General features: G+C 32.3%; 4 protein-coding genes across 6 annotated transcripts; 1 reads left to right on the top strand and 3 right to left on the bottom strand.

The window, feature by feature from the left end:
- The first annotated feature begins 4,476 nt into the window (after positions 1-4,476).
- LOC111698674 (putative glucose-6-phosphate 1-epimerase) lies at positions 4,477-7,589 on the top strand. Its single transcript, XM_023469072.1, has 7 exons — positions 4,477-4,509; positions 5,087-5,136; positions 5,627-5,687; positions 6,181-6,278; positions 6,543-6,638; positions 6,775-6,922; positions 7,377-7,589. The coding sequence occupies exons 1-7, from the start codon at positions 4,477-4,479 to the stop codon at positions 7,515-7,517; spliced, it is 627 nt and encodes a 208-aa protein (XP_023324840.1). The 3' UTR covers positions 7,518-7,589.
- A 3,239-nt stretch (positions 7,590-10,828) lies between these two features.
- Positions 10,829-13,511, bottom strand: LOC111698657 (zinc finger HIT domain-containing protein 1). 3 transcript variants are annotated; one of them, XM_023469050.1, is made up of 6 exons: positions 13,431-13,511; positions 12,471-12,675; positions 12,298-12,365; positions 12,039-12,111; positions 11,685-11,785; positions 10,829-11,119 (listed from the first exon to the last, which is right to left on the bottom strand). In XM_023469050.1, exons 2-6 carry the CDS (start codon positions 12,645-12,647, stop codon positions 11,071-11,073), a joined length of 468 nt encoding a protein of 155 aa, XP_023324818.1. In that variant the 5' UTR covers positions 12,648-12,675; positions 13,431-13,511; the 3' UTR covers positions 10,829-11,070. The 3 variants fall into 3 exon arrangements, with proteins under 3 accessions (XP_023324818.1, XP_023324816.1, XP_023324819.1); XM_023469048.1 differs by lacking the exon at positions 13,431-13,511 and adding an exon at positions 13,301-13,386; XM_023469051.1 differs by lacking the exon at positions 13,431-13,511 and adding an exon at positions 12,912-12,980.
- A 592-nt stretch (positions 13,512-14,103) lies between these two features.
- On the bottom strand, positions 14,104-15,680 carry LOC111698658 (trafficking protein particle complex subunit 6B). Its single transcript, XM_023469052.1, has 6 exons — positions 15,580-15,680; positions 15,168-15,251; positions 14,892-14,949; positions 14,696-14,742; positions 14,386-14,476; positions 14,104-14,288 (listed from the first exon to the last, which is right to left on the bottom strand). Exons 2-6 carry the CDS (start codon positions 15,234-15,236, stop codon positions 14,119-14,121), a joined length of 435 nt encoding a protein of 144 aa, XP_023324820.1. The 5' UTR covers positions 15,237-15,251; positions 15,580-15,680; the 3' UTR covers positions 14,104-14,118.
- A 417-nt stretch (positions 15,681-16,097) lies between these two features.
- LOC111698656 (uncharacterized) lies at positions 16,098-20,161 on the bottom strand. The gene is made up of 7 exons (XM_023469047.1): positions 20,046-20,161; positions 19,499-19,613; positions 18,893-18,988; positions 18,363-18,470; positions 17,337-17,536; positions 16,927-16,976; positions 16,098-16,446 (listed from the first exon to the last, which is right to left on the bottom strand). Exons 1-7 carry the CDS (start codon positions 20,135-20,137, stop codon positions 16,406-16,408), a joined length of 702 nt encoding a protein of 233 aa, XP_023324815.1. The 5' UTR covers positions 20,138-20,161; the 3' UTR covers positions 16,098-16,405.
- Positions 20,162-20,192: the final 31 nt, after the last annotated feature.

Here is a 20,192-nt window from a genome sequence, read left to right as displayed (position 1 = left end):
GTGTGAAGAATATATCCAACATATCCTCATATCCAATTAATCTTCGCTTCTCAATATATTCTGTGTTTATGTTTTATTAACTAAAGTGTGAAGAATATATCCAACATATCCTCATTTCCAATTAATCTTCACTTCTCAATATATTCTGTGTTTATGTTTTATTAACTAAAGTTTGATGAATATATCCAATATATCCTCATATCCAGTTAATCTTCGCTTCTCAATATATTCTGTGTTTATGTTTTATTAACTAAAGTTTGATGAATATATCCAACATATCCTCATATCCAATTAATCTTCACTTCTCAATATATTCTGAGATTCAGGATGATAAGTCTTGAGATATACCTTCTAATTTCAACTATGGCGTTTAATAATTCGCTCTATCTGCTTTGTTCCTCTGATTCTTAGCCAACAGTTTTTGTTATAAAATATTTAACAGTTCCTTCAAAATTTCATTTGTGGAATATTTTATTCCCAATTGCTTAGTTGATTACTGTCCAATTTGATATTAATTCCAGAACATTATAATTTTGTGTTTAATGCAGCAATCTCTATATTAAGGGACTTATTTCATACAATGTATGTGATTTAACATAAAACATTGATAAAAAATAACGTTTTAAGATCCTTACCACGAATCTATTAACGAAGAGAATACTTTTACAAGCTAACATTTAACAGATTAATTTTAAACCCTTATTGATTGATTAACGTTTATTTCTATGTGAATCCAAAGGCGAGCACCTTAAATGTTATTTTAAACCCTTACGAAACGCGGACTTTAAGAGTAATTCATAATTTACTGAATTTTACATGGAAACAGCTGATTGATATATAAGTTTAAGAGTTGCGTACACTTTTAGGGGTAATGTGTTCGGTAGGAATAAATTTTAAAAACATCTAAATTAAAATTTTTATAATTCGAATGTCAAGGAAAAAACTTATTGGTAAAAGTTAAGTAAAAAATTATCTCTATAAATAGTGCACACCCCATCATTTTCATTTGTATTTTCGTTTTCTGCGCAACTCCATTAATACGTTCGCCGATTATGCAGACGAACTTATCGCTTCATTGCAGACAGCCTTTAATTTAATAGTGAAAGTAAACATTGATTCACCTTCAATCCTCAAGAAACATTTCCAGTTTATTATTTATATTATTATTCTTGTATTTTGGAATAATTAAATTCGGGGTCAACGATTTTAAGATGGAGACTGTAGAGCTAAACTTTGAAAACTCGTCCTGCAGGTATATTTGCTTTTTTCAATTGTTGCACTTCAGGTTTTAAATTAAAATGAATATATTCAAATTTGAAGAACACTCGTTAATTTCCTAGAGTACGCTTTTTGGACCCCCTCCTCCGGGGAGGCCCCACCCTCCTATCAATTTGTACAGATGCTCATATATTATCACAATACACATAGACTTGCGGCCGCAGCACACGACCCCCATGGCCCTAGCCTTTCCTAGCCGCAGTGCTCGAGTTGATATTGTCTTAATCCTAACCTACTCCTGAAATAATAAAATAAACATCAATAATTAATTTTGTTGAAAAATAGTTGTGAGTGAGGGGAGGAAGGCCAACCACATCAATCTCTAGTCCGAACCACATTCTCCTCATTTTCTCGTCCGAGCCACCTCAAAATCCTCGTCCTTACAATATTATTTTTTTAAGTGTCTAATCCTTCCAGATAAAACTATTTTTAAAGAATCAGGCCACGTCTTGAACTTACATTTAAAGTCCCTTTAATGCATACATTTTAGAATTTACAAGTTTGGGGCTACTCTGACCGAATGGAAAGTTGGCGACAAGGATCTTATATTTCTAAGCCCAAACTCTGTTCTTAATGGGAGTAAAGCAATAAGGTAACCTTACCCCTATTGCAATGCTTTTTTTTCAATATTATATAAATTCCAAAAATTTAGATCAGGAAAAACTTCTTTTTAATTCATAATTGTTAAAATATTATTCGCAATATTGGATTCAGGGATGAGTTCAGTCTGAAAATCACTCTAATACAAAATAAGTTCAAATCAAAAAATATATAATAAATTCTCAAACTCAAAATATTTTTCAATCAACAAAATATTTTTTTTGTAATTTTAATTAATTATTATTCATTAATCTAAATAAAAGAGTTTCATGAAGATTTTTTTTTCATAGAAATGATAATAAACATATTATTGCATTGGTTTTTAATTTAAGATTCCATTCTCAACATTTGTTAGAAAATTATGAATTAAACTGTCGATTTTAATCATCTATAAAATTATTACTTATATTTTTATACAAATATATTAATAAAAAATTCTGAATTTTAATCTTTGTTTGAAAGACCACTTAAAATTATATTAAAGTTTTTTTAATAATAAATCAAGATCTGATTGTATGCGTTGGACTAGGCATTGGATTAAATGATATTGTTTCAAAATTTATAAGTTTTGAGATAATAATATTATTATGTTAATTTGATTTGACAGAAAAGAACAAGGTAAGAAACCCAAAATCTATGTTTTGCTGTCAATGCGAAAAAGAAGTATGAAATTATGATCAAATAAATAACCTTACAGAAAATGCCGAAAAATGGAATGACAAGCTAATCTGAAATTTAACTAAAATAAATTTATTTTTGCTTTATATTTATTATTTATAGCTGCTGATAGGAAAATAATTATAAAAATAAATATGTGAGTAAAAATTACCCACCATCCAAATATGTAACTTATCTTTTCCTTTGATTTCTATTTTTTACATTTTTGTTAGAATTGGGGGGAAATATTCCCACAACCTCTATTTTTGGAGGTTTTTAAATATTTTCTCCTGAAACACTTAATTTTGTATGTTTTTGTTATAGTTCATAAATAAATAATTACTTACTTACTTACTGACAGCTAATCAATCAGAGGCGCTTTTAAACACATTTGTTTGTTTTTAGGCAAATCTGTCATTCCTGAGTATCTATACAAACAGAAATTATTACTTAATATATGTAAATAACATGAATTGTTTTGTATACTTTTTAAAATGGGGAGATCCATGCTCACAAATAAAATACGCTCACAAAAATATTTTTTAAATTGATGTTCATAATTTTTGAGGTGAAATCCTTTTATCGTTTTCATAAAATAAATTCCAGGCATAATAAAAAATTAAAATACATTTCTAAAAGATAATTAAGACGATCTAAAACTCTTAAAATATGAGGACCCCTAAATTAAGTCTTCTGCCTTGAATAAAGTCTTTTATTTATATGATTTAGCAAAGAAAGAAACAAGTTTACGGATGCAGGGAATCACAAATAACAGGAAACAGACAACGAAAATTCTGTAAAGTCGTCTCTTAAGTATCATCCACAGACTACACAAACTGTTTATCTCCTTTCTTAGGGTGGGCTACGAAGGCCTAAGTTGACCCAGCATGACATAATATGTTTTTACGATAGGTTTTTAGAGTGCCATCTCACGGCCACTTGTTGAACTTAAAACCCTTTCAGGGGTTAAGTTTTACAACTTTTAAAGAAATATTCCAATTTAAACATGAAACTTAACATTTATGAATTCAGTTTTTTTTTGAAGAATTTGTGTTTCGGATCCAAAGGATCCTTAAATATCCCTGAATACAGATGTTTGCTGATTGGTCGTGTACAGTACTTGTACACAATAGAACATGCTGTGGAAAACATCGCATGTTTTAGCTGATAATCGATAATCTGTAACTCTCCTATCTCTGGTCTCATCCTTTGTCTGTAGTAAGATCTAATTATTTACAAATAGACGTCACTCAATTCCTAAGTTTATTGGGACAGTCTGATGAATGTATTTATATCTTATCTATCAGCATTTAGCAATTCATAATGAAATGTATTTAAGGATAATAACTTAACAATTAACATGGTACAGACTTTACTGTCCCTCCAGCCACCTCTGGATATATAGTTCAATATTTAGTCGCCAGGTGTCTCAAATCACACTAATTTAAAATTATCTCGGTAAGAGAAACTGTAAAAGCTATTCTGAAAACAAATTATACTATCAAAAACAAATAAGATTATACAACTTCAAGCAATGGTATTGGGATATAATACTATTTAATAATTTTCCATGTTCAGTTCCCTTATATTTATATATAGGATGTGTTACAAACTATATTTGTGTACGTTCTAAGCTACATTTCTTAGTTTTTTTTCTGCACGATGACTTTGTTCAAAGTCATCTTTAAGTATGCATTTCTTTTTAAATTTATACTGTTACTTGCTTACTCGCATATATAGAATTAAATCACATACAGACCCAGAAAACTCTAGAATTGAAAGACGACTTTTAGACTCAAGTTATGACTTTAAATAATCCAAATCCAAATCAAGTAAAGAGTCATATAAAGACTATGCCAAGGTAGATCCCATAATTGAGCCTTTGAATCCGATGAACTTTAAGAGTTTTATGTTTTCTCTACAGTCTCATTCTCATTCAGCATGGGTTTGCCAGGATTTCCACTTGGGAGTTTGGTCATTTTGTAAAACAATTTGTGCTATAAAAGAACAATTAAGATGATACAACTTTAAATGATAGTATTGGGATGTAATTTTATTTAATAATTTTCCATGTTCAGTTCCCTTATATTTATATATATATTGTGTACTACAAGCTATAGTTCTCTACTCGTCATCTATGTACTTATTTTAAAAGATAATTCTATTTTCTGCACGATGACTTTGTTCAAAGTCATCTGTATGTATGAAATACTTTTTAAATATATAATGTTACTTGCTTACTCGCATTTATAGAATTAAATCAAATACAGACCCAGAAAACTCTAGAATTGAAAGACGACTTCTAGACTCAAGTTATGACTTTATATTATCCAATGAACATGAGACGCAGTAATTATGCAGTGTAATTAGACCCATTTCACTTCATAAGTGATTATAATAAGTTACTTTTGAAACTATTGGCTTCGTAAGTTTGTAACAATCATAAATACACATAATTATTGCTTTCATGTTGTCTTCTTATTTCACATTTTTCTGCTTCTTATTGTTGAAAGTTTTACTTAAAAAAAATATTTTTGTTAATTTTGATTAGGTTGCAACCCCTCCAGCTGTAACTGAGTCTGATGCTTCAGTTACTTTTAGGTAATTTTTCTTATAAAAAGTTTAAATTCAATTTGTATACAAGATAGAGTGTCCCACGAAACATGACAGTAGCAAGATGACTTGAACGTCGTCTTTGATTTTGATTTAGTTTGCTTTATATTTATTTGTCAAACGTGATTTTAGAAGTAAAATTCTAGAGATAATAATCACGAAATACCCAGTTCTGACATTTCCAAAATGTGGTCTGTCTTTTTTGTACAAGGATACCGGTCTAGTCTTTGCTTGTACCAACCCGTCTAGTGTACCCAGTATGAGTTGACCCAATGCTTTTTCTGCAACTGAATTAAAGAAAATCTTCGCTTTCTTCTTTTCTTTATTATGTTAATAAATTAGGTTTTCTCTTTTAGGCAGATATGTGATATATCATTTGAGTATACGTATAATTTATGCTTTAGGAAAAAAAGACTCATATTTTTCGAGGGAAAGGTGAGGACTGAGGTACAAATCTAGTGAATAACAATTTTGATAGGTTGCGTGATACTGAGGAGTCCCGGAAGATTTGGGATTTCAAGTTTATACTGGACTTTAAGGTAACTTTTTATCATATAAGGTTTTTACAAGATATTTGGTTTCTTTGTTTAAATTTTTAAAAATTTTTACGATTTACTTTTTGAAAGCATCTAAAAGGGACTAATGACGTAATTTCAGTTTAATTTTCCCTCTATTTAAAACCAGTGCTTGGGATCCATTTCATTTTGATAAATATCCGGATCCTGGATCCACCCTGTAGGATTTTTAAACAGTGAAACCCTTAATAACGAATACATCGGAAGAATTTATCAAATGTCGTCTTGACAATTTTTCAATAAGTTTTATACTATATTACGTAAATTTCAGTATTTGCGAAAATAAATAAATAGCCATGAATATGCGGGAACAGTTTTTAAGAGTTTCATATAATCATTTAATTAAAAAACTAAATATCTGCAACATTCCATTATCAGAAAGTGAAGAATACGACATTTGATGAATTCTTTCGATGTATTCGTTATTAAGGGTTTCACTGTATTTGAAAATATCCAGGTAGTGCTGGAGAAGGATAAACTAAGGTTGGAGCTGAACCTGGAGAATACTGGAAACAAGGAGATTATATTTACTACCGCCCTTCATACCTACTTCAGGTATAAGGTGTCTCACTAAACAATGACAATTTGGAGACGACTTATAATAAGGTCGTCTTTGAAAGGTGATTCAACACAAAGTATTTATCAAATGTACAATTGAACAAGTTATACCTTCCTTGTATCCTAGAAAGTTTATTTTTCGTTAATAAAATTCTACTAAATACAATTTATTTTGTAAAATTTTGTAAAATTTATTTGCACTCCACAATTGGAAATGCCTTGGCCAGGGAGTGTTATGTGATTATATCAATTTAACTATAGGGTTGATGATGTAACAGCTTCGCGAGTAAGTGGGTTGACCGGCCTGCAGTTTGTAGATAAAACTATATCTGGAACACCTACACTTCCAGAGACTAGGTTAGATTTACAAGATCAAAAACATATTAATCAACATTTTAGGATCATTACAAGTTTTCTTAAAAATGCATGATTTCTTCATGGAAACCTTCATTTATCATGATCATCATATTATTGAATTGAACAATTAATAAAGGGATAAGGTTGAGTTGACCGGGTGGACGGATCGTGTTTACCTGGGACCTGCTCCACCCTTGACTGTTGAGGGCGTGTCCGGGGGGAGGGTTGAGCTGACCAGTTCAGGGCTACCAGATGCTGTAGTCTGGAATCCATGGAAGGAAAAGGTGGGATATGATTGATTAAATAATACAATCGTTTCTATTTATTTATTTGTCATTAAGATTCAAAAAGGTTCTAAATCATGTTATTGATATCAACAGAGGCGGCTTGAGGGGGAAGGTCCCCCCTGGAAAGTTTAGGGCACAACTATAAAGAGGGGGGCAACTTCTAGACACTGATCTAATATTTTTTCTTCCTGTTTGTTTTGTTTTTATTAATCAGACAAAAGTATCAAAAATAGAAAACTAAGAGCTTTTATGCGGATCCTCTCATGCAATAATTCATCTAATTTCTGTACTAAAACAATACTTTTTGGTTTCACCCTTCGTAACTTTATTGATTTCTTAACAATCACTCGATACTCATTAGTCATTAGTCATTATGAGAATAATAATGCTATCAGGTTTTGTCATCGTATTTGCCTCAAAAAGTAGTGAATCATAGTTATTTATTCTTCAGGCTGGTGAAATGTCTGATCTAGGAGGGGAGGTGTGGCCTAGTTTCCTGTGTGTAGAGGCGGGACAGTGTGTACAACCAATTCATGTACAAGCAGGGCAGAACTGGTCGGCTGTACATACCATACAGTACACACAAAATTAAATTGTCAGTACATGTTTAGTTTTAGTTTTGTACTTAGTTTAAATGACAAAACTATAAAGTATTAATTATGAAGATATTGAGAGTGATGTAAATCCGGAAAATTTTCAGCGTACAGAGTTACCTACAAAAGAAGAGATTTTAGAAACCATATTAGGTGCAAAAGATTAGATTTACCTATGGGACAGTTATAGCATACGATATTTAGGTCATCCTTATACATTCTTTGTGGGTAACCCTTATGTACTTTTGTGTGAAATATTAAAATAACATTTTAAAACTAATTTTTTTCCAAGTAGTATATGGTCGGATAGTTATAATGAAATAAAATCAGGGGAAAGTGGTGGAATTGTAATAAATAAAATTTGCTTATTTGAAATGTTCGCTTTAAGGATTTTTTAAAATTTCATTTATAGAGCATTTGAAACGATTCAGTCTATTAAGTTTTGATTCAAGCTAATAACAATGCGTTAATTACGATATGATAAAAATCTTCAGAATTTAATAATTATTTAACATTTTTGTGTGATATAAGCTTATTGTGATTTTAGTTAAGCAAATATACATAATCTAAGAATAACTTTAGATTTTAACCAATATTGTTAAGGATATTAAGATTAATACTCAATCTTCACATTTCTCTGCGGTTGTAGAAAATGATATTTACAAGTTTATGAATTTTCTTCTGTATACAAGCTTTGCAGCAGGGGGTGCGCGCAGTAATTTATTTACTGTGCATTATATTATTATTCATGAGCTCGAGCAATGAAAACGGTTTAAAGGGAGAGACCGGCAATGTATGGTGGTTGAAATGAGATTACAGTATTTACGAGAAATTGTTTAAAATTGATTTGGGACATAAAAAAACGTTTTAAAAGATCTATAGTTGCAGAGTTTGAGCGCAAAGTCGACGTTCAGAACCAGCTTTTAAAGATTATTAAATAAAGACGACAAAAAAAAAGTGAAAATTCTTTTGTAAACTAATTGCACCTTGCTAGAATCAATTATTTCGATTATCATTATATAGAATTTCTTAAATTCTATGAATCTATTCGCAGATTTCTACAAATTCTTCAAATATCGTCTTTTCAATAAAAATTCCAGAAAATCTTTGGGAATACCGAGAGATTTTAGAAACTCAGAATTGAAAAAGATTACTTAATTTTTATTTTCTCAACCTGTTCCATAACACCTTATTAGTTTGCTGTAGAATTTGTGTTACATTTTTGTCGTCAATATTTAATAATAGAAAAAAACAATCTCAAAGAATATCCAACATAGAATCTATTAAAGTTTGTTCCTAATCATATTTCAAACTCTTTGCTTAGTATTTTTTGAAGTCTGAATATGTTTAGCTTTAAAGACGATATTGATTAATAGAGATTGTTCTCGCGAGTTAAAAGTCTAACTTTTGTTCTCAAGAATTCATGATTTTTACTAACACATCACTACTATGATTTATTTCAAGAGTTAAAATATTATTTTCTATTCCTTAAGAGACCTCCAAATTAACATGATTAATTAATTCATTATCAAAACTAAACTGTTGTCTTCGTTCTCTCTTTAATCATGCATTTCGCATTTTTTTTTGCATTTTTAATACGAAGAAATGTAGACGATAATCATGACACTTTTATGTTCTTGTAATTACTGAAAAAAATACGATGAAAATGGTACATGGGCCAAATTTTCTGTTAAAAAAGAAGAAAATCTTCTCTTTAAGATTTGAAGGAAATAACTGTGAATAAGAACCCTTAAATATTACGTTGAATTTTTTAACTCCAATTACCTCTGCATTGTTTGCTTTGAGAGAGAGGTATTCCTTAACTCCTGGTGGAACTGTAGGATTTAACTCCACTTAACTCTGCATTGTTTACTTTAAGAGAGAGGTATTCCTTAACTCCTAGTGGAACTGTAGGATTTAACTCCAATTACCTCTACATTGTTAACTTTAAGAGAGAGGTATTCCTTAACTCCTGGTGGAACTGTAGGATTTAACTCCAATTACCTCTGCATTGTTTGCTTTGAGAAAGAGGTATTCCTTAACTCCTGGTGGAACTGTAGGATTTAACTCCAATTACCTCTGCATTGTTTGCTTTGACAGAGAGGTATTCCTTAACTCCTGGTTGAACTGTAGGATTTAACTCCAATTACCTCTGCATTGTTTGCTTTGACAGAGAGATATTCCTTAACTCCTGGTGGAACTATAGGATTTAACTCCCAATTACCTCTGCATTGTTTGCTTTGAGAGAGAGGTAATCCTTAACTCCTAGTGGAACTGTAGGATTTAACTCCACTTACCTCTGCATTGCTTGCTTTGAGAGAGAGGTATTTCTTAACTTCTGGTTGAACTGTAGGATTTAACTCCAATTACCTCTGCATTGTTTGCTTTGAGAGAGAGGTATTCCTTAACTCCTGGTGGAACTGTAGGATTATTGTAGAAATCCACACGAGATGATAGAACTGCACCTGCTGCCAAATTCTAAACATTTCTCTTGATTATTTAAAATCCAGTTGGTCTCTATTTTCAGGGATTATTAAAAATATAATAACATGTTCACAATTTAAATAGAAGATGGGCGCGAAGCGCCCTAAAAAAAGAAGGGCGCGAAGCGCCTTGAATTTCTAGTATATATAAATTTGGCTTGTCTGTATGTTTGTATCCAATAAACGTCAAAACGGCTGAAACGATCGGGCCCAAATTTTTTGTGGGACATCACGTGACCACAGGGAAGGTTTAGGAATGATGAAAATTAAAAAAATGTGTGTTAAAGGTTTTTTATTAAATTAAAATTAAAAAAATTAAATTCTTGAAAACCACATTTTTAAAAAAAAATCCGCAAAATTTTTTTCTTCTTTGTTTTAAAATGTTAACAAAAAGAACATGTTCACAATTTAAATAGAAGATGCCCAGTTACAATAAAAATTCCAGAAAATCTTTGGGAAAACTCAGAATTGAAAAAGATTACTTAATTTTTATTTTCTCAACCTGTTCCATAACACCTCATTAGTTTACTGTAGAATTGGGTTACATATTTTGTCGTCAATATTTAATAATAAAAAAACAATCTCAAAACGTATCCAACATTAAATCTATTAAAGTTTGTTCCTAATTATCATATTTCAAACTCTGCTTTTTATTTTTTAAAGTCTGAATATGTTTATCTTTCAAATGAAATGACAAAGGGCGGGGATGACAATGGGAAGATGATATTGATTAAAAGAAATTGTTCTCGTAAGTTAAAAGTCAAACCTTTGTTCTCGAGAATTCATGATTCTTACTAACACATCACTACTATCATTTATTTCAAGAGTTAAAATAGTATTTTTTATTCCTGAAGAGACCTCCAAATTAACATGATTAATTAATTCATTATCAAAACTAAACGGTTGTCTTCGTTCTCTCTTTAATCAGGCATATCGCATTTTTTTGCATTTTTAATACGAAGAAATGTAGACGATAATCATGCCACTTTTATGTTCTTGTTATTACTGAAAAAATACGATGAAAATGGTACATTAACAAATCGTTTAAAGTAAATCAGAAGATAAGATTTCATGCAGTCCATTTCAGACATCGTGTTTCTTGATGAGTGTCTAAACATCTAAAAAAAAACATTATTTTAAATCTGGAATATTCAGGGATCGTTTGACAAGCATTCTATCATTTTAAAATTCATAGGCTGCAGTCATTGCATTTATGATATTTTGATATTTTTTATTAGCACTGCAGAACTACAGATTTTTTAATTTGCCATGGCTATGACTTTAATATTGCAAGTTAAATAGCCCAAAGCTTCATTATACATTCCTAATATAAAGACTTAATAGACGACTTTAAAAAGTTTATGCTAGTTAGGACTAGTATAGCTAGGACCACAAAGTATGAGACGTCAACTTTACGGAAACTTAAAAAGGTCATATAAAGACTATATTTATGACAGACTACTTAAATTAACATAGGAAATGTCATATTAAAATAAACGAATATTTATTCGTCTTTGAAGTCTAATCCTTTACAGGCAACCCTGTATATTCAGATTGTATAATTGATACCAGCATCAAATACTAAATGTTCTAAATGAATGATATCAGACAAAAAATTGTATCTCAATTGTAAAATTTAAAGCCAATCAAGAATATGAATAAAAATGGTGTGAAATACTAAACCTGATTGTACAGTATTTAGTCCCACAAGTAACACAAGTATATCCTGAGGGAAATCCACAAACAGCGCACAGAGACCGGGGAGGTACAGAGGAGCTAGGAACCTACAGTACAGCACAGTGAGGGAGGGAAGGCACACAACACCATTTTTTCATCCGACCCCAAATGACGTCAAAATTCACCTTTATTTCGTCCGACCACACTCTTTTTCGTCCGGCATTGTTTTAATTCTTATACTTCAAATTGTTATATTCTAATTTTTAAAAAGCTTTTGATAAAACTGTATTCTGCTAAAAATTGCTTTTATTCAACTCTTTTACATTCAGAGAAAACCAAATATTAAAAGTGTATACTGACCTGAGCAGCTAGATATCCAATATAATCATCATCATATCCTGCCTCCTCATCCAGCAGTTGATCCAGATTCTTCCTGATCATATTATTTTTTTTCAGCACATTATTTAGTGTACACTTGTCACTTACATATAATAAATTTTATTTTGTATTCTTCTAAATGAGATTAACTGTAGTATGACTTATAATGCTAATGCTTACAGGTCATTATAATTTTACACCTTCATATTTATCACATGTTACTGTGAAACAAAGTTTTTACCTGAACCTTTGCTTGTAATATTCTGTTGTTCTTGTTTTCCGTTTAGGTCTCTTCTCAGGTGAATCCTCCTACAAGCATTTGACGTCACAATTTAATTCAATAAAAAATGCTTTTTTTCAGAAAAAAATGTTATCCATTACTTACTATTTAACAATCATTTAACAAGTTATAACCTGAAATAGACTTAGCGCTTTTTTACTCATAACAAGATCCGCATGAGGGTCCTCGTGGTTATTATCCTTCTCCAGGCTCTCCAGCGCTTTACGTGCGCGTCTTTGCCGCGCAGCAGAATCAAGAACTCGACGCGCATCCTGGTCCATGATTCGGGAGGAACCTGATTTAGTCGCCATCTTGAAATCAACTTCGCTGAACTTGAACCTGAAATACCAGTCTAGACTATTTATGCAGACAAAATTTGCCTCACTGTTTTAGTGTTTACCTTAACTATGAGCTATTAAGGTTTCAAGCCACTCGAGTGTTTTACAGATTTAAAAAGAAAGTTTCCTAGATTGAGGTCGAGTCGTACAAAAATTGGACAATGTTTGTACACCTGAAACCTACAGACAGGAAGTGTACTATCTCGGCAGTAACTACAGAGGGTACTTCTAGATTACCTGAAACCTACAGACAGGAAGTGTACTTATCTCGGCAGTAACTACAGAGGGTACTTCTAGATTACCTGAAACATACAGACAGGAAGTGTACATATCTTGGCAGTACCTACAGAGGGTACTACTAGATCACCTGAAACCTATAGACAGGAAGTGTACTTAACTTGGCAGTAACTACAGAGGGTAGCTCTAGATTACCTGAAACCTAAAGACAGGAAGTGTACGTAACTTGGCAGTACTACAGAGGGTACTACTAGATTACCTGAAACCTACAGACAGGAAGTGTACTTAACTTGGCAGTAACTACAGAAGGTACTTCTAGATTACCTCAAACCTAAAGACAGGAAGTGTACTTATCTTGGCAGTAGCTACAGAAGGTACTTCTAGATTACCTGAAACCTACAGACAGGAAGTGTAGTTATCTCAGCAGTAACTACTGATGGTACTCCTAGGTTACCTTAAACTTACAGGCAGGAAGTGCATTTATCTCAGCAGTAACTACTGAAGGTACTCCTAGGTTACCTGAAACCTACAGGCAGGAAGTGTAGTTATCTGAGCAATAACTACTGAAGGTGCTCCTAGGTTACCTGAAACCATAGGCAGGAAGTGTAGTTATCTCAGCAGTAACTACTGAAGGTACTCCTAGGTTACCTGAAACTCACTCTGCCTAAATTAGTACTTGAGGGGATGAAGGCTAGCTATAACCATTTCTAGTCCGAGCCACATTCTCCTCATTTTCTCGTCTAAGACAACTAGAAATCCTCGTCCTTCCAATATTATTTTTTTACACTTAAAAACGGACTAGGATTTCGAGGTGGCTCAGACGAGAAAATGAGGAGAATATGGCTCGGATGAAAAATTGTTGTGACTGGACGTCCTCCCCTCATTAGTAAGGCCATACATAAAATAATTGTCTTCCATTATTTTAATGGCATTAAGAAAAAAAAGTACTTACTATCAGAATTAAAGGACCACTGTTAAAAACCTATATTTCTTCAAATTATAAGATTTTACTTTAGGTACTGTACTACATTAGGAGTTTCCTCGAGGTACTGGGTTACCCAGAAAGAATGAGACTGTAAAGCCAACTTGAAACTCTAAAACTACGACAATCCCAAGGTTAAAGTAAGTCCAACTGCCTTATTAATTATTAAGTGATTTTTCAAAGAACAAAACAATTTTAAAGTTGCAGAGAATCTTAAATAAACAGTCAATATAAATTCTGTGAAGTCGTCTCTGAAGTCTCTACTTTTGTGTTTAACCATGCACTACCTCGGTCAAGCTTCAAAGTATCTACCTTAGGACTGGCCTCGAGGTACTGCCTATCTGCGGATATGCGGCCAAGAAACCGGAAACAGTTGTCCTGCAGTACGTACACTCCTAGAATACAAATATTTTAGGTCACGTGGAGGATAAAAAGGACTTATCATCCTTAACTTAATCAAACTAAAACGAGATAATTATCTTGTTTTCAAACCTTGATGATTTGTTCTGAGATTATCAATCTGCTTTCTGAACACTGCTCCCCAAAAATCTTTACAGATAAACTTCAGAAGATCTAATTCGTCCTAAAAAATGTATAACAAATGTTTATTATTCAATTATCCCAGGAACCATTTAAACCGACTATAGTTCCGATAGCGAAGATGTCCGGTAAATAATCCTCGACTTTTGATTTTCGACGTCGGCATGTTGGAGACTAAATGTTAGCAAGGTTGTCTTTATTGTTATGGAAAAAAAAAGAACTAACAACCCCATCTTGGCATTAAAAATAATTAAAAACTAACCTTGAACTTAGGACCGTCTCTCGCCAATTTCTCCACAAGGCGGTAACCTTAAGTTAACAAAGAATTTTTTTAATAAAAATAAACCGAGAATAATATGATACTTCGAAATTTAATTTCTTTAATGTTTCATTTAAAGCTGAAATTGAACAATAAAAAAAGTTGATTAAGACCTCCTAAAACTAAATATTACGATTACCTGCACTATATCCTATCTTTTCTAAACCTTCGACGTCAAATCCTGTACCCTGAACGGCCTAAATAATATCAAAAATATGAAAACAAAAGTGTTGGGACAAGAAAATGCCAACTCACAAACAGTCAAGCCCCATTCACAAAGAAATAACACGCCAATATTTAATGCACCTTTAGACGATCGGGCCGTACAGGGCCCACCTTAACCATGAACACTGTACAGTGTACAGAGCAGGTGTTAATAATAGGCATGTACGGTACAATTGAAGATAATATTGACCTGAGAAACAAGTTCTAGATGAAGGAGCTCAAACAGAACTAGTTCTGATCCCTGCTGCTGCTGGTTCATTGTTAGACCATTCTTCTACGGCGGGATATATTTTTTAAAATCAAGATTTAGGAGACTAAGGTTAATATTTTCATGACAAATCAATCACACCTTCCCTCAGATGTTAGGGTTTTATTTTCTCTGAATAGGAGAAAACGAAAGATCTTTAAAGAGGAAAGAAAGGAAACTTGTCTTTTTATGTTATTTTTTTTTCTTCTCCATGGCATCAAAAGTCAACCCCCCCCCCCACACGAGACAGGGAGGGGGTGTAAATCTTCAAAATTATATGCCCCTGTTTGAAGACTTCAGCTTTTTTGACCCCCCTCTTTCTCGCAAAATTTAATATATCAAAATATATTCATCCCTGGTTATAGAATAGGTAGAATAGTTAACAGCTACACTCGGTACTTTTTTTCAATTCTGTGAAAATCAGAAATCTGAAATAATATTTTTTTAAACTTTAATTCAGATGGTCAATTCAGATAAAATACATATATAAGTAACATTATAAAAACAAAAATACAAATTTGTGGAAAGATGAAAAAAGATTTGAAATCCAAAATGCCTGACTTCAAAGACTAGTTAAAATATCACATCTTTAAAAAATAAATGTTTAACAAATTAAACAAACAAATATAATATTTCATTCAACTTTGTATAAAAAGAGCAAATCATATATCGTAAGCAGAGATTTTTAGATTCTTTTGAATGTGGAGAGAAAGGTTTTTTTTATCGCGTAAGATGTAAAAATCTAGAATATTTTACAATTAGTATTCGGAGGTCGAGGTCCGAGGCTGGCTAAACTGGTTCTAGAGACCGAGGAGACGAGGCTAGGTCTGGAGCCAAGGGAGGGTTTTTGGGTAAAACGTATAAAAATTTACTATAGATAAAGGATGACAAAACTTGACTTTTCATGTCCAATTAAAAAAAAAACATTTTATCAATTGTTAGTTCTTTTGTCTATGGTGAAATAAAACTTTTGTTTGTGAAATAAATTATCCATGCTTTAAGGGACTATCGGAGTTATTTCTCAATGGACCCTCCGCAAATTTTTTAATCGTTTTTCTCTCTCTAAGCATGACCCCTCTGTTAATTGCCATAGTATGACAAAAACTGGATCATTGTAATACAGAGACATCCAGCAATAAAACATGGAACTTATGCAACAACACATATATACAATTAGTTAATTACCTTGAAGTTTTTGATCGGAGGGTGTCAGATCTTGATCCTTATAATAAACATAATATTCTTTGGTACCTTTATAAATTCATGTATCTAATTGGGTAATGGGTATACTTTTATAAATTCATGTATTCATTGGTACTTTTATAAATTCACGTATGCATTGGTATTTTCAAACTCATGTATTCAATGGTACTTTTATAATTCATTTATTTATTAACATTTTATAATAAATGCATGTTGTATACTGGGTATAGCCCAGGTTACTCATATTTACTCCCGCCGTTTACCGGCTCTTGGTCATAAATTACGAAATTAGCTTTAAAAGTCGACCCACTCAACTTACAATCTTAAGACCATGCTAAGAACATTTCCCTGGTTTTCCTGAGTACCCCAATACAAATTTGAGGCAAATCGGTCATAGGTTATCGGTCATACTACTTTATATATATTGCTTCAGCTAGAATGTTCTCTATAGTTAAGGAATAACTAAATTAATAATTGGTTAAAAGTGAAAATTACTAACCTAGAATTCCTCGCTCTTGATGCATATCCTGCATCGACTGCTGCATGTATCTAGAAATAAGTAAATATTTTATTTTTTATCCCTATAGACCACTTCCTTTTCCTTCATTTTCCCAATCAAACCATGAGAGTAGATATATGCAAAAAAAATGGACTAAATCAAACTTTCCCTTTCTTCCTTTTATTTTTTCAAAGGGTAAAAATGGTATTAAGCAAACTTTTACAGAATATAGTTGAAATATTAGAACCTTTACAAGTTCACAGTATTTGTGTGGTGCCTTTTTAAAGTCCAAAACCTTTTCAGTTTTAGTAACACAAACCATGTCGGTTAGTCTGGCACTAACATAAATAAAAACTATAAAAAAGTGTCTGGGTTGTTTACGATATTATTATTCATAATTATACACTTACTGTTCATATTCCAAGTCTTGTTGACGCGCCGAATTCATCTGTTCCCTACGCGCAGGTATTTCTATATCCTCCGCGCAAAGGAGCGTGCACGCTGTGTGCTGGAAAGGAACACATGTGTTCCCTAGGTATGGATTCTTGAAGGTAAAAACACGGTAGCTGGGACTTGAGCTGGTCAATACACGACTACACTGGTCGCATAACTACAAATAATAAAGTAGATGGTTTATAAAAGGGACTTTGCAACGCAATATTAAGCGAACCAATTTTAAATGAGTTTACGAGGGACATGTCGGATTCACAACGGTGCCCTTGGAACCCTTTTCAGATCCAAAATGTGGAAAATATCTAGTTTTTTTTACCTTGAAAAGTTTTTAAATCTTACAATTGTTTCCGAAGCAGAATTCCGTTAGTCAGTTTATCGAAGAGAAACCAAAATTGAAAATATTATATTTAAAAGTTAAAAACATGGAGATCTCATTCCTCCTTGATCATTCTCATTATCTTTATTAATAACATTCAACCTACATACAGTTGAAGTATCCTGTCCTGCAGACATGTAACCAATGTGAATCGAACATGCCAATCTTTTACTTTTACTTTTCGTCTATGGTTCCATTCATAAAGAAACAAAACTGATAAAAAACTGAAAATACTATTTTTCAGATAATACATTTACATTTACATTTATCAGTGATAGCACATCTACATTTGTTCACAGTTTTCTGGTTTTACAGTTTTACATGTCTAATGCTCACTAAAAAAGCCGAATCGGGCCAAATTTTCTGTTAAAAAAAGAAGAAAATCTTTTTTTTAGATTTGAAGGAAATAATTGTGAATAAGAACCCTTAATTATTACGTTGAATTTTTTAACTTCAATTACCTCTGCATTGTTTGCTTTGAGAGAGAGGTATTCCTTAACTCCTGGTGGAACTGTAGGATTTAACTCCACTTACCTCTGCATTGTTTGCTTTGAGAGAGAGGTATTCCTTAACTCCTGGTGGAACTGTAGGATTTAACTCCACTTACCTCTGCATTGTTTGCTTTGAGAGAGAGGTATTCCTTAACTCCTGGTGGAACTGTAGGATTATTGTAGAAATCCACACGAGATGATAGAACTGCGCCTGCTGCCAAATTCTAAACATTTCTCAAGTTTATTTAAAATCCAGTCGGTCTCTATTTTCAGGGATTATTAAAAATATTAGGGGGGGGGGGGATCACTTCCCTAACGAAAGAAGTTTTGTCTTTATTTTAAATGATTTATACCCTTTACCTCAGAAAACTGTGCCTTAAGTTATTTTTTTAAAAAACTATTCACAGAACATTATAATGGAATTCTTTCTGTATTATACAGACATGTAAAGTACTAGAATGTATCAAGGGGTGGATACAGGGGTTGAACCTGAAGCTATGGCTCACACATGGAAAATTGTTCCCTCCGAAAGCAATGGGGAGAGCTAAGGAAATTGGAGAAAAACTTCTAAGAATATTCCAGTATTCGCCCCTGCGCACAACACAACAATAGAGGGTTAAAAACATGTTTATCAGATTTATTCTACCTTTAAATCCTTCCTCAGAAACATTTTGTTTAAATTCATTCCTGGCATCATCAATATCCGGTCTTGTATATCAGTGTGGTAGAACATAAACGTGTTCTAAATCAAACAATCAATCAATCAATTACATCAACCAGTCAATTAAGTAAAAAAAAAGTTGTTCATCAGTAAGTTGGTCGGTCAATTAATATAATTAAACATGCGCTTGTTCAAAAGCAATAAACCAACCAATAAACCAGTGATTCAATCAATTGATGAATCAATTAATCTTGTAAAACATAGACATGATTTAGATTAAGTATTTCATAAATCAGTTGGTCGGGCAATCAATCAATATGGTAAACATTTACTTGATCAAAAGCAATCAATTAATCAATCAACAAATAAACCAGTAACTATAAAAAAGCTCAAAAAGCAGGTAAGTCAGAAAATTTGGTTGCGAGAAGACTGATTTATTTGATCAATCAAACAGTATAAACTTAGTCAATCATTCAATCAATCAATCAATCAATCAATCATTCAATCAATCAATCAATCAATCAATCAATCAATCAATCAAATAAATTAAAATCAACTAATGAATTCCTAGTAATATTGTAGATGTATAACCTTGAAATAATTATGGTTTCCATGTCTATGCACCCGCTCCAGAGATGGGACTCGTAAGAGAATACAGGGCAGAGCATCCAGCTGGTTGTTATCCAAGTACACCTCTACTAATCGCCTACAAGGAATTGTTCACTAATTTTTAAATATGCATGTCATCGCAATTTACGTAGTTCTGAGCCCAATCTACGAATTCCTATTAAATTCCGTAAAATAAAAAAAAATATTATTTGTACATTGGGCTATTCCCAATAAAAATACACGAAAAATATAAACCACACTTGACATCTGATTAAATCAGAGAAACATCTTTAGTGTTCTAAAACCCGATATCAGAGTATTTTTAAGACTGTAAGTGTAGAATGAGAGGACAGCTAGTCTATTGACATGAAACACTGCTATTGTGCAGTAGACACAGTCCCGATTTTACATGATAAGATGATTTTCAGACTAACTATTAAAACAGTTTTATGTTTAACAAATCAAATAAACATATGATTCCTATAATATCGTCTTCCTTATCTACAGTTTTATGGGTTCCCTTGTTTACCTGCAGAATGATATTGTGAACGGGATGGATCTGCGGGTAGTTCTGTTTGTGAGGAGGTTGTGGGTCAAGTACAATCGTTCCAGCTTACACATTCGACCTGTACATTGTACAGTGTACAATCAGTGTACCGGTGTGCATTTATTTTCA

Source organism: Eurytemora carolleeae, unplaced genomic scaffold (assembly GCF_000591075.1).
Source record: "Eurytemora carolleeae unplaced genomic scaffold, Eaff_2.0 scaffold300, whole genome shotgun sequence".
Taxonomy (NCBI): domain Eukaryota; kingdom Metazoa; phylum Arthropoda; class Copepoda; order Calanoida; family Temoridae; genus Eurytemora; species Eurytemora carolleeae.
Note: the sequence above shows the minus strand (reverse complement) of the source record. Positions and strands in the feature narration are given on the sequence as shown.